This window comes from Cervus elaphus, chromosome 5 (genome assembly GCF_910594005.1).
Source record: "Cervus elaphus chromosome 5, mCerEla1.1, whole genome shotgun sequence".
NCBI lineage: Eukaryota > Metazoa > Chordata > Mammalia > Artiodactyla > Cervidae > Cervus > Cervus elaphus.
The window spans coordinates 55,777,804-55,792,542 of record NC_057819.1 but is presented as its reverse complement, the minus strand read 5'-3'; the positions used below and the strand labels follow the sequence as shown (position 1 = coordinate 55,792,542).

General features: G+C 37.1%; 1 protein-coding gene across 11 annotated transcripts in view; it reads right to left on the bottom strand.

Annotated features, from left to right (window-relative positions):
• Window positions 1-1,689: 1,689 nt before the first annotated feature.
• The window catches only part of GAB1 (GRB2 associated binding protein 1), a 125,039-nt gene continuing 111,989 nt past the window's right edge, over window positions 1,690-14,739 (bottom strand). For 7 of the 11 annotated variants that reach the window (XM_043902506.1, XM_043902508.1, XM_043902517.1 and 4 more), the window contains 5 exons: window positions 13,506-13,595; window positions 11,690-11,783; window positions 10,306-10,429; window positions 7,068-7,190; window positions 1,690-6,234 (listed from right to left, as the gene is read on the bottom strand). In XM_043902506.1, coding sequence (XP_043758441.1) covers window positions 6,076-6,234; window positions 7,068-7,190; window positions 10,306-10,429; window positions 11,690-11,783; window positions 13,506-13,595 — 590 coding nt within the window. In that variant the 3' untranslated portion in view covers window positions 1,690-6,075. The remainder of the gene's footprint in view (window positions 6,235-7,067; window positions 7,191-10,305; window positions 10,430-11,689; window positions 11,784-13,505; window positions 13,596-14,739) is intronic. The other 4 variants (XM_043902509.1, XM_043902512.1, XM_043902511.1 and 1 more) reach the window with 1 other exon arrangement.

Below are 14,739 nucleotides of genomic sequence, written 5' to 3'. Positions count from 1 at the left end.
GGGGTTTCTGGAGAAAGAATCTACCTATCCATCCATCCCTGTATCTATTTAACTACTGAGATAGAACCAATATTATCTATTTGTCTATCTCTCTGTCCATCTCCTCAAGAGATTTTAAGGAACTGGCTCATACAATTGTGAGGTGGCAAGTTTGAAATTCGTAGGGTAAAGCAGTAGGCTGCAAATTCACACAGGATTTCTATGTTACAGTCTTGAGGCAAAAATTCCTTCTTTGGTAGAAAACTTCAGTTTTTGCTTTGAAGGCCTTCAACTAATTGGATGAGGACCACCCACTCTCTGAAAGGTGATGGGCTTTGCCTAAATTGATTGTAATGTTAAACACATCTACACAGCATTTTTGCAGCAACATCTATACCAGTGTTTGAACAAACACTTGGGCACCACAGCTTAGTCAAGTTGAAACATTAATCATTTGATACCCTACCTGAGAATGTAGGCTTTTAAAACATTTATTTGACTTTTTTGTTTTCTGTACCATCACATACTGAGTCCTCCAAATACTTTGGGAATCACGCACAAAATCAGAGACACACTGAGCCATGAGTGAATCACCAACACAACCATGATTAGTTGGAATAAATCCTGTTTAGTGAATTATAGGAACAAACTTCAGAAACATAATTTTCTATAGGTGTTTATTAATAAATAACTGTATAATATTAAAACAGAATCTAAGGGGAGAATGTGACTCACCACGAGAGCTAATAAAATGCCTTCTGCTACTGACTCAGCTTTTAAATATGCAATGATATGCATTCACAGAATGGCCAAAGTATTCTCCAGAAAACTCTAACAAAACTCTAATTCAAAACATATACTGGTATCAGAGAAGCAGCTTTCCCCCCAAAGAAGGTATATGCAAATATCCAGAGATTTCACCATGTACAGGGTGACAGACAGATGGGGAAGAATGATCTCAGAAATGTCACCCTCTCGAACTTCCCAAATATGATCTAATGACACAGAATTGCACACTGCCACAACTTACGGTAATTCTTGAGGTCTAATGAAGCACTGGAGGTGCCTAAAAATGTTCCTAGATATGGAAAGGTCGATCCTGTTACAATTTCCCGAGTCATGTTGGAAATGTATTTCCTGACCCAAAGGTTCTCACTCACTGGCCTTTTACTCAACAAAGTGCAACTAGGACTGAGCAGATGAAGAAATAAAGGGTATATGCATGGGGCAACAGTCTCAGGAGGTTTTTGTATTTAGTTAGAGCATGACTGTAACATCTTAGCATAGTTTAGTGGGATATTTGGGGTTTCCCTGGTGGCTCAGATGGTAAAGAATCCACATTTCCTGCAATGCAGGAGACCTGAATTTGATCCCTGGGTCGGGAAGATCCCCCGGAGAAGGAAATGGCAACCTATTCCAGCATTCTTGCCTGGAGAATTCCATGGACAGAGGAGCCTGGTGGGCTACAGTCCATGGGGTTGCAAAGAGTTGGACACGACTGAGTAACTAACACTCATTCAGTCAGTGGGATCTTTATTGTAGAAAGTGAGTGACCCTCTAGAAGCAGAACTGGGAAGCATAGTTAACGGCAGAATCATGTTTTTGATTTAGATAAAGATTCTAAGGAAGGGTTGAAAATAGAAATTTACACATCCTTATTGGTTCACAGTCTCAGAATCCAAATTAAGTATTTAAGGTCTTGAAACCAAGTTGTTTGAAAAGTTTTATTTGGTAGCAGAAAATATCGACAACTGGATCTTTACAAAAGAAGGGAGAAATAAATTTATACATAAGATTCTGCTGTGGAAATTTGGGATGGTTAGCAACAATCGATTTAGGTTACAAGAACTCACACAAAGTCATGTCTTTTTAGTAAAGGAAGCAAGAAGCTAGGTTAATCCCTTGATGAAACAGACTGTTGAAACTCATAATATACACCATACTGAACCTAAGGAAAGATAGACCTATGGAGGATGAATTATTTCAAGTTGCAGTAATATATAAACATATTTATCAGATTAAAACCAATCATCTCAAAACCTGACAAGTGATTTCTCATCATCACAAGCCCATGATGTCTAAAATATTCATTTGTACCATGGCTTTTCATCTCACAGTTGTTAGTATTTTAAATTATGTACAGATTTACATAAAGCAGATGTTAATGTTTTTCTGGAGTATGACCCCCTCTCTCTGGATCCACTTGGTTTGGTCATGTTATGTCAATCCTGTTAAAAAGCTGACTGCTTATCTAACAATGGAGGATAAGACCAACCACAATGACCCGAAGATAGGAATAAAAAGAATTGGCCCACATTGCTGTTTCTAAAATTTTTAAAAAGATAATTCACTTGAAATACTAACACTGATGCTTCCAATGGGTCAAATAAAGAGGTACTAAGAGTGTCTGGGAGTATCTAAGCATTATGCCTAAGGTACAGTGTACAGGCATAAAATAGTGAGTAGCTCAACAAGACAAAAAATACTATTTTTGCTAAAGGGGGAATGCAGGCAACTTCCCACTACTAGCAAAACAAACACTGGGTTCAATTTCCAGTTTGAGTGAGTTTATGAATATGAAGATTATAAGCGCCCATGAATTAAATATAAAGAGTTCAGAGGGAACTATGACTTACGACATCACTGTGTAAGCATGGTAGTATTTCTGTATCTAATTAGTCTATGATTAAACACAATGCTATATATACATACACACACTCATAGTACCTTCATGGAAGTCTCTAAAATGCCTACAGTGGCTTATACAGTATTGATGAAACATAAAGATGAAAATGTATGGCATGTAGATAAAAACCATTTTTATAGCTTACTGAGTGATACCTCCTGTGGGTTAAGTAGCTTAAATTATTTGAATTTTGATTTTTTAAAGTGGCACTGCACAGTGGGATTCAAACTTTCATGAAATTGTACAGTTTTTCAAAAGAAAGACTAGAAGGGAGAGAGCATAAACGTTGAAAAAGACTTCTGATTTATAACTCAACTGTTACATGGTTAACAAGTGGTGTTCAACACACGTCTGGCCAGAACTCAGCTTCTTGTAGGGATTAAGGGTATTAAGGGGTCTGTTCCCCCAATGGCTTAATGGTATAGAATCTGCCTGCAATGCAGGAGGCACAAGAGACCTGGGTTCGATCCCTGGGTCAGGCAGATCCCCTGGAGAAGGAAATGACAACCCACTCCAGTATTCTTGCCTGGAAAATTCCATGGACAGAGGAGTGTGGCGGGGCTACAGTCCATGGAGTTGCAAAGAGTCAGACACAACTTGAGCATGCTCGCATATGTGTGTATATATATATACACATACACACACACATATAGGTATTAAAAATGTTTGATTCAAATTTGGTTTTTATAAAAGTGCATAGTTTAAAAACTTACTAAAAATTCTACCACACTGGAGACCGCTTACGTATAAATTCCTACTACCAGGATAATTTACTTTTGTATAAACTGGGAATACGACTGTAACTCTCTCTAGTTAAAGAATCTCCTGTAATGTGTGTTTAAACCCTATTATTTTACTTACTTACATTTGCATGAACCAAAATTCTCTTGATAGTACTTAAATAATAAGGCAAAGAAACAGACTGGCAGCTGAGGCTTCACCAACTATAATCTCAACTTCACATTTGTGTTACTTAGAGATCAATGTTAGATTCTTAGTAATGGACTAAGACAAGCAGACATACATGTGGACTCAAGATATGATTACACTGATTAAACGGACTTTTCAGGCTTTATGTATTGGGCTTATACAAAGTTTACTTAAAAAAGATTCTAGTGCTAAAAAATGTTTGGGAGATACTGTTCTGTAAGAGACTGTCTTTCCATTTAATTTGTTAATCCAGTATTTAATGCGATTTACTTTAACATACTGCCTAATACATTTCAGTTCTTAAATTACTCAGCCTAATGGGGAAATTTCTACAAATTAGTGTTGCGGGTCTTCAAAAATGATAACTTGTAAAATATTGAGGAATTCCACTAAAAAATTCATAATTGCCTTAGGCTTTTCTGATAGGTCACTTTTAAAACAATATTTCTAACTTTGAATTAGTCACATATCTATTGTTATGTTCTAAATCTCAAAACATGTTTATCCTCCATGCGACACAAGTAAGTATCCTCACACTAAAAACTGTGTTGTGTGTTTTGATAGTTGAACATTTCAATGATTTTTTACTTTATTTTGTGGTTTCATTATAAAACAGCTTGCACACACCAAACTCAAACAATCTTTTTTATTTAAAAACCCACCTCAAAATTCAGTTCTGGGTTTAGTTTCTGTTTAAAAAGAAGCAAACATTTAAAAGCATCAAATGTTATTCGTCTACAATTCATCTTGTTATGAATGTTTTTTTAGTTCATGGAGGGGACATAAACCCATTACATAAGTCAGGCACCATACAGTGGCCAAAAGGCCAGAAATCAGGGCACATCTGTGTTCTCAGGCAACAGGTAGAGGTCCGAAGTGGGGTGGGGGAACGTGACTCAGCTGTAGGCTCTCCGATCTCTATGCCCCCTCCAAAAACTGTTAGTAAGTCTCAAATCAGTACATAAGAGATTGTATGTAATGTATTTAAAACCCAACCAAACCAACAAGTATATCTGCTTTCTAAATTACATTGCAAAGCCAAGACAGATAAATTATAGCCTCACTATATATAATGTATGGTCTTGATTTCCATGTCACAGGACCATGTTATAGGTGAGACAGAATTATATGATACCTCTGGTGGTTTCAGAAATCTAGTTGGAAGAAGTCCATGGCTATAAGATTTCACATTATAGCAAGGCTCCACTATTTCTTGAATTGGGACGGTGAATATAAATCACAGTACAAAATCGTTAATGTTTTTTTTTTACTGGAAAAGCAATATAGGTGCTACATATGAGAATCACTTATATAACATCTATTTAAAAAAAACAATGCAGATATAAAACATTAATTGCATAGGGATTTAAATAGGATAAGGCCAAGAAGAATATTAAGTTTTAAAAAAAACCATAGAAAGGGCACTATGGCGTCAAAAGATAGAATTTCATTCTTAGAGCAATAAATCTGCATGACTGTCTAATTAAAAGTCACAGTATGTTGCTATAACTAACAGTGAATATCAACTGTGTCATTAATTCCAAACTGGAAACCAACAACGTTAGAGGATTAACAAGAACACAACTAAAGCTTGTTGCATAAACCTGATCAGTGTATTAGCACATCAGTGCCTGGTACGTACCTGATTAGCTGTATAATCTACACTTTGCAAATTTTAATACATGGTAACAAGTGTGAAAGCACATCCTTACCACATGCCATGAGTGATTTGTACACTTACTTGTTAGTGTCATTATTCACTCTTTCCAAGGTGTAAGAGCCCACCTGGCAGAATCTTCACTCAGTGAACCAAAAACACTATAATTAACAAAATATAATAAGGTTCCACCGCTGAAAACTAAATGTCCATGAACCAGAGAACTAAGTCCTGACACCAGTATGGACACGATGTTCATTCAGCACTTTGAAAGGCATTGAATGATGAGTTCAACTCTACTTTGTATTTTAAGCTAACGATTACCCCACGAAGTTTCAGGTAGAATGGCAGATTGTGAAGGTACTTCTCGGGCCATGTTGTTATCCTGCAGGTGAAAGAGCAGTTTCTCAATGGGAAAGTAGCTTAGTTTACTCAGCATCGCTCTTAAGAGTAGTGTGAGAAAAAAACAAGAACTCCCAACAGAATCATGTTAAGGTCCACTTGGGAATACCCAAACCAATGCTTCAAATGAAAAAGTGCATAAATACAGTAATACTACAAGTGTGTTAACTACAGAACAAATGTTTCTCTGGGAGCCAAACAATAGTATTTTCCCACATTATTTACATGTGATGAATTGTTCAGATACCACAAAGCACCATTTACAGTCTTGACAGCTTGATTAAGCCTGAAAGGTCCTCTGACTTTGACTCTACTTAGTTGAGGATCTACCTAGAGTAGAAGGGTCAAGTTATCTCGGGTCAAGCAGGATTTCTCTTTACAGTTCAGTCCTCTTTTGTTCAGACACATCAAAGCAGTCTTTTCATTTCACATTCTTGGCTGGTGTTTCAGACTCTGTGGATTGCCGCCCATCGGTCCAGGCTTCCCGGGTGCTTTTCAGAGCGAGGGTCTTCTGTTGGTCAACCACCACATAGTCCACTCTCTCGTCGGCTACACTACTGCCTGAGCCGCTGCTCTTTTGCTAAAAAGCAAAGGAAAAGTCCCGTAAGTTCCCACAGAAGAAGGAGTGCTTCTGCATGAACTCCAGTCTTAAAACATGAGCACATACACACTGTGAATAACTTCTGCAATTCTTCTGGTTCACCAAAAAAATAACACCAACTACTGCAATTTAATGATAATATCGCTATCCTAACTGTACTCTGCTTTCCCACTAATTTTAGAATTCTTATATTTAAGAATTAGGGACTTCCCTTGTGATCCAGTGGCTAAGACTCCGTGCTCCTAATGCAGGAAAGTGTAAATAGACAGTGTCTGTATAAGAAGAATGTGTGTATGTGTTAGTCGCTAAGTCGTGTCCGACTCTCTGCAACCCCATGGGCAGCCCACCAGACTCCCCTGTTCATGGAATTCTCCAGGTAAGGATACTGGAGTGGGTTGCCATTTCCTCCTCCATGATATCATAAGAATACAACTAATAATGTCTACTTTGTGAGTATAACAATACCAACAAAAAACTTAAAACTTTTGGACAAAGTCAGTAAGGGAGTAATTTGAGTAAACTAACATTGGAAAGAGAGTGAAGACCATGATTAACTGTGGAACTTCAGAATTTTCTAAGCAAGCATTTTAATGATAATCCCCAAGACAGTACAAAGTATGTAACTTCCATGCCATTAGACATGAAAAAATAAATTAATCTGCAAAACTGTTGTTTGTGATTTATAAAAAGGCATTAAGTAACAGACTTTTCTAAATTTAAATTAAATATACTAATAGAATTCACTCAAAGGACACAGTTCTTCAGGTTTCACACGTGAGCTAAGTACACTTATAGAAAGAGGTTTCACTTACCTTACGTGGTGGTGTGGATTTCCCAGAATCTAAATCTAGATCTAGGTATTCCACTTGTTTGTCTCCTTTGGGCTTGATCATTGGGCTGTTTCCTCCATCAAGACTATTACTGCCAAAAAGATTCTGAAAGTACAATATGGTAAAATCAACTGTCAAACACTCATGAGACATGCTGCTCTTTACCTTGTCTGCCATCTATATAAGCCTAAATATTAATTTTAGGAGAACACAGCTTGAAGAAATGTCTCCATAGAAGATAGTATTTTGGGATGGGGAAAGATAAGTAATATTTTAAAAAGTGATTAAAACAGTTTTGGGACTTTCCTGGTGGTTCGGTGGTTGGGAATCTGCCTGCCAATGCAGGGGACATGGGTTCGATTGCGGGTCTGGGAGGATTCCACATGTCCTGGGGCAATCAAGCCCATGCGTTGCAACTACTGAGCCCGCATACCTCAGCTACTGAAGCCCATGTACCCTAGAGCCCACGGTGCACAATGAGAGAAGCCGCCACAACGAGAAGCCCTTGCACCTCAACTAGAGAGCCCACGGGCAGAACGAGGACCCAGGGCGGCCAAAAATAAATAAAATTTAAAAACAACAACCACCAAAAAAAAAAAAAAAAAGCTTAGGTAAGCGAGCTAAAAGTAGTTTGAAGAGTAACACTTGGCTCAGACTAAGCCTGGGACGTCAAGCTATAGTTAGTTGGAATAGTTCTACCTCAATGCTATCTGAACTCAATTACATTCTTTAACTATAGGATCCTTTAGTCCATGTTTTCTGATTTTTTTTTTTTTTAGGGATTGACCAAGATGGTGGAAAGGACCTGAGCTCACATCTTCTTAAATTAAAATTTTCTCTTAAAGTTCTACATTTTATTTAAAGGCTTTCATGCCAAAGTATGGTAACTAAAGGCTATGAATACTGACTCTATTGGCAAAGACTATTTTCCAACCATCTGGAATTTTTATCACTTGTTTCTGCCTTCTCTTAGCCATATCTTTCTGTCCCTAACAGGGGCTGTACAATAGAAGGGCTACTGTCTAAGAAAAGAAAAAGAAAAAGGGAAGACAGAGGAAGCACTAAACGACAAGAACAAAAAAGCCTGAGGCAGAAAAATGAAGAGAAGAAATAGGCTATTAGGAACATGACGATCAATGCTAAGTAAAAAGGAAAGGATGATGTGAATTTATATCCCTGCATACACCCTCTACTCTGATTACGACAGTCTTCAAATGTGCTCCAATAAATGATTTGTTCCCAGGCCTTGCTGCTTTTAACCTGAACTAAGAAGGTTCCTGACTTCTCCTAGGTGACACTACATACTAGGGGCTTTCACCTTGTACCCTCTATCACACAGATACTATTGTTCACATGTTGGCTCATACTTTTGAAGAAAACCGTAATTGATGTAAGCTACTTGACAATTTTATACTTGTTTGAATGACCAACACAATTGGAACGCTGCATAAATCTGCTTCTGTTGATTCTTTCATACTGCTCCTCCCTTTCTTTTGGGTTAAACATAGTAAAACGTGGTTTAGGCAAAGGATGATTGCTAGGAAAACAGAGTTTATTCACTCATTTGTAAACAGAGCTGCCAAGAGCCTGTGTGAAACATTTTTATGAATCAGGAAACGGTGCTCCTTTCTGGGGCAACAAAGTTCTGCCCCCAGGACCCACAGCCTAGGGAGCAGGACACGGTCTGGGTTGCATGTACTCAAATGCAGTGTGTGTGTGTGGTTTGCTGGCATGTGTATGCAGTAGACAATCTGCATTACTGAATGTCACGGACCTATTTGTAGGAGTAGGTTTTTAAACCAAACGGATCAACTACTGCTAATAAAACATTAGAAAAGCACTGACAGTAACATGCAGGGCACAAAAAATGCAAAAGCAAATATTACTCCTCAGTTAGTATAAATAGGTATTCTCCCCCCGAACCCAGCCTTTATCTTAACTCATGAAAAACTGAAATTTTTTTCTCTAAATGACTCCATATCTCATGCTCATATAAAAAAACCAAGCTGGACTGTGTGTGGGAGTATGTGAAATTTTGTATTCAAATGCAACAACAGAGCTCATACCTGGAATTTCCCTAACTGAAAACATACAGAATTATTCACAGTGTTGCATGCTATGAACGGAACCCTTGAGTCCATGTGATGTGCACATTTAATCTAAGTTGTTCCTAAAGTGAATTTCTCAGAATTGCTACTTAAATTGTATTCTGTCTAATAATTCATAGAAGTGGAATTTTTTTCATCCTTAAGTATTGTTAAAATCTACGTCCCAACAAAAAAGTCTGTTTGCTCTCTATCTAATCTCAACTGGGAACAGCCTGTGTCTGCCTTCTAGTTTTTAACGCAGTGTTTTCCCAAAAGAGTTTAGAAAAACCCTAAGATTCTAGGAGTTATTGTGAAGTGTTCTGTGAATTAAAAGAGAAACAAAAAAAAAAGCTGGGACTTCCCTGGTGGCCCAATGGTTAAGACTTTGCACTTCCACTGCAGAGAGCAAGCGTTTGGTTCCTTAGTCAGGGAACTAAGATCACGCATGCCATGTGTTATGGCCAAAAAAAAAAAAAAAAAATACTAGTGCTTTTTCTAAAATTCTTGAAAAAAAATACATACAAGTATTAAGCATATTTTTGTTACTGTTACAATGTATATGTCTTTAGTAATGATGTACCATAACTTGAATTTCAGGTGCTTAATTAACTGAATTTCATAACTTAATTTTCAACCCGTAATGAACATTAAGAGTTCATTGCATGAATGCTTGATTTTAGATCTTTGTGTAAGTGAATACACAAAGCACCCTGAGCTCCTTGATGTGAGTCTGGAGAAATGCGTTATAAAATGCTTGCAGTATAAAGCATTTTTTTGAATGGTTTCAAACATCAAGTACATATGAAAAGAACTATAACTGGAAAATTTGTTTTATCATTTTTACCTAACTTATATGTACTTTATAGATATAGTATCACACTCTGACCCTATATTTGTTTTCGACTTTATGATCTGCTTTTCAAAAGCATTTTTAAAACTCTCCTTAACTTCTTATTCAAATTCCTCACTCTCCAGTGTGGAATGAATTAAAATATATACAAAGCAAAAAAAAAAAAAAAAAAAAAGGTGTCCTTTTTCCTGAAGTAAATCAAGAAAGGTGGATGGGTAACATGTACGAACTGGGAGAAAGGCTGAGCTGAGGAAGAGAGATGCGCAGAGAAGAGGCTACTTACGGAGTCCTCGCTGGACAGGTTGGGGTTCATGGGGACGTAATTCTCCTCACTGTCGTGCGAGTCGCTGCTGGAAGTTGTGCTGTGCACAGAGTCCGGCCGGGGAGACAGCGGAAACCTGGAGGAGCTGACGGCAGAGAGGGTCGTCACACACACACGCCCCGGCCCAGGTCTCTCAGCTCGCTTCCACGGCGAGAGTCAGTGAGAGGGCGCGTTCCTCCCGGAAATAGGGAAGCTTGCAATCGTTTACTATCCATATTTATTACAGTATACTTCATTGCAGATGTTCAAACACACAACTAGTATTTATAGCTATTTGTAAACATATTTAAAAAAAAACTTACAGATATTTAAAAAAAAAACTTTGAAAGGTTACTTTCCATTTAGAGTTATTACAAAACATTGGCTATATTCTCCATGTTGTACAACACATTCTTGAGCCTATGTTACTTACACCCAGGAGTGTGTACCTCCTACTTCCCTTTCCCTATTCCTCTCCCCCACCCTGTCTGGTACCCTAGTTTACTCTCTACATCTGCAAGTATGCCTCTGTAAAGGGATGTTAAGCCGTGTCAGCCACGTCCAACTCTTTGCGACCCTCTGGACTGTAGCCCACCAGGCTCCTCTGTCCATGGGATTCTCTAGGGCAAGGACACTGGAGTGGGTTGCAATGCCCTCCTCCCAGGGGGTCTTCCCAACTCAGGGATTGAACTCACATCTCCCTACAAAGGGATGTTTCTGAGCATCTAATAGCCTTGTGCAGAGCAAAAAAAAAAAGTATTGCTAGTGATATGGGGGATAAATAGAAAGTCACAGCTTTAAAAAGGGAGATTTAGAATTCCTATTTTTTAAAAAAATTTGTTCATACATATAAAATATGAACACATCAATAAAGGTTTTTAATTGTGTACATTCTTTTTATTTCCACATATATATTTAAATGAATCTTTATTAAATAATCCTTACTAGAAACTACCATAGTTCCCAGATCAGTAGTTCTCAGAAATTTCTAGCCTCATGAACCTTTCACACTCTTAAAAAATTATTGAGAACCCCAAGGAACTTTTGTTTATAGGGTGATATCTATTGATATTCACCATATTACAAATAAAAGAAAAAAATTTAAACGTAAGCATACACAAAGGCATACTCTACTAGCTGTCACAACGATATCGCCCAGTTTTAGCCACCTCTGGAAAACGCCAGTGTACACTCATGAGAGAAGAGTGGAAAAGCAAATGGCATCTTAATATATTAAAGAAAATAGCTTTGACTTCACAGAAACCCAAAAGGGGGGGGTTCCCCAGACCATCCTTTGGGAACCACTGTTTTAGGTACTTTCCGTTATAAAGAACAATTGAGCTATGTATTTTATACAAAGACTTACTCTCGAGCAAAACTCCTAGTGATGGGAGATCTAACTGGGGCTTGTAATTCTTCCCATTCTGGCAAAGGTTTTATTTCTAAAGGTGCTGGCTTGACTGAAACAAGAGAGAAAAAATGAGATTTTAGTACACAGAAATTTGGAAAACATGACCTTCTTTCTACACCTCTATTATAGCCAGAGTACACCTAGGACCAGCTAGTTTTCACATGAAAAGAAATTCACAGATGTTATGTGATTTCTCCAAGGTTACACAGCTAAAAAAATTAGTGACAATCGCTAAATTAGATAATTTCCTGACTGTTTACTGAAAGTCTAAATAAAGCTCTATTATTATATGTTGCTTCTTAATTGAAGTAAATATTTTATGACTATAAACTTAATGAGAACAAGAAAGAGTAATGTGGCACAATTCCTTCATAGTTATTTGATTTATAATTTTCATTATTTCCTTATTTTATTTTTCTACTAATGCTATCATCAAACACAGAGGTTTAATTTTCTATGTAAAAATGTTCCTCATTATCCACACCGAAGCATGAGGTGTACAACTTTACATACAAAATGATGTTTAGAAAGTGATAAACACACTTTGTTAAAACCAAAAACTGAAAAAGGAATCAATGATTAAATTTTTGAAATTAATTCAGGTCCAGTCTGGAATCAAATAGAACAAAGCAGTAATTACATCTTTATACTCAAACTCAGATCTGAGAAAGGCCATAAAATTAAACAACTACCTCAAATTTTTCGCTTCCTTTAACCAACAACGTCCTCTATCAAATTAAGTAAAAATAAGTGCTAATATTCTCATTAGCTTTATTTGTAAGAGGTCTTCACTAACTTACCCCATTATTGCAATTAATTACTGCAAGAATTAATTACTCTGCTAGTACATACCACAGAGCTCTTTGCCCTGAAAGTAAGACTCAGATTCCAGAATCAGAAAATGAGCAAAAGAACTACAACATCATCTGTTAGTATTCATTATAATTTAGGAGACTATTTAAACATATTAGGTAAACATTTTATAGTTACATTTCATCCTACCACTCTAAAGAAAAAAATTTTTCATTTTTTTTCTCGGTATCCCTCCTCCAGCCTTTGTCCATATGTATGTACTTTGAAACACCAAGTTATAATCATCTTCAAACTATAAAACAGGTAGCCATTTTAAAGGATTATGTAGATTCAATGAGGCTTCTGCCAAAGTATTCTTGTCAACTCAAATACAAAAAAATTCAATGTATTTTTCTGAAGGCTACACTGACTTCAGTTCAAGTTAAAATAATTTTGTTCATCTATACTCTTAAGATGGACATGTACAAGAATACTGTGCTTATACTGAAAGCATTTAACTCTGATGTTTCATTTTTTTAAAGCCCAAAGACAAATAGCAGTTTAGCTGTCAAATTCTAAGTAATGGCATAAAATAGTGAATCCATGGAAATGATTGTATATTGTCTCAGAACAGAATATATACATTATACATAAATACAGGAGATGGTTGGAACTCACTAGCAGTTCACAAGCTTAAAGAAATCACTGTACTGATGTCTAAAAGGTTAAAAGAATAATGCGAAAGGATAAGACAACACCACACATGATCAAATATTTAACATGCTGCTGTTAATGGCATAACAAATAGACTCGTTGTATATTATGGGAAGCATTCACTTTAGAAAGTATATGCTGGTAAGTTTTATTTCCAACAGCAATAGAATTTAAGACTCTTCTTTACTTTTAAAGGAAAAAAAAAAAATCACAGAATAAATAAATTCCCAACACCCCATCCAGCATGCGGTGCTAAAGTACATACCCTTTCTTCTTGTAGCAAAGTCACCTATGGTTTGTGAATCAGTTCGCTCTAAACCATGGGGTTTGGGTCTTAAAATTTTAGGACTTTGACCTAATTGGTAAAAAGAAGACTCTCTTAATATAATGTTATTTTTTTAATTGGAAAAAAAAAATGGATTCTGTAAAAAAGCAACAGAGCCCTGAGCAGAAACATTACATCTCAAAAGCATCAACAAAGTTTGTTTGTGTAGACTATTTCAGTCTTGCTACTGCATATCATTCATGCTTAAAACCACAGGAACCAGAAAGTTGCATGCAACAATGTCATAAGCAAACTGTTATAAAAGATGGTAGGGTTTTAGTGACATAACCACCTTAGTTAGTTGTTATCTTTATTTGGAGGAATGGAGGAAAAACATGTGCCATGTTAGTTTTCCTTCTAACATGTCTTAGAAAATCGGATTGAAGAAAAAATGATAAAACTCCACAGTGAGGCAGCAAGTACATCTTTTCTTTGAAGTCTGGTGTCTCATACGAAAGTACCAAGGCCTACTCTCTTAATTTGATGGAGGTGTTTTAAAAACCTTAATCTGACTACTCCTTCATCTCCTGAAAGTACTCTTCTAGAGAAGCAATGCTACAACGTCTGCAAATCCAAAGTCAAAACCAAGAGCAGCATTCATTTCCTCTGGATACTCGGTGGCTCCCTGTGATGCCATTTTGTAAGGATTAGATGTCTAGATTCCAGAACCGCTGATTATCTGACTTAATGTGAGAATTGTTTTGTTTTGTTTTTTGGTCATGCACCATGCAGCTTGCAGTTCCCCAAGCAGGGACTGAATCCATGCCCTTGGCGAGGAAGGCACAGGGTCCTAACCACCGGATCACCAGCGAATTCCCAAGTTTTAATTTGAGAATTGGGGAGCATAAATTCAGTTGCTATCTCCCTGCCCCACCCCCGCAACGGGCTGCCCCCCTCCCCCCGCCCCCAATCTCTGCCATGCACAAGTACTGCTGAAAAGCCTTATGAGAAGTACAGGTTTACCATCCAGCAACTGGCCTTACACTTTTCCCCACTGAAAGCCTGGAGATGCTGGAGTAGCAATGTCATTTCAATCAGGAATTTAAACTACTTTATTCTCAACAATACCAAATTCTCTTTTTTCTTGGCATTTACAAAACTGAGTCGACATCTATTATATTAGATGGCAAAATTAGTTTGCTGATTCAACATTGATAGCTAAGCACCTCACTGA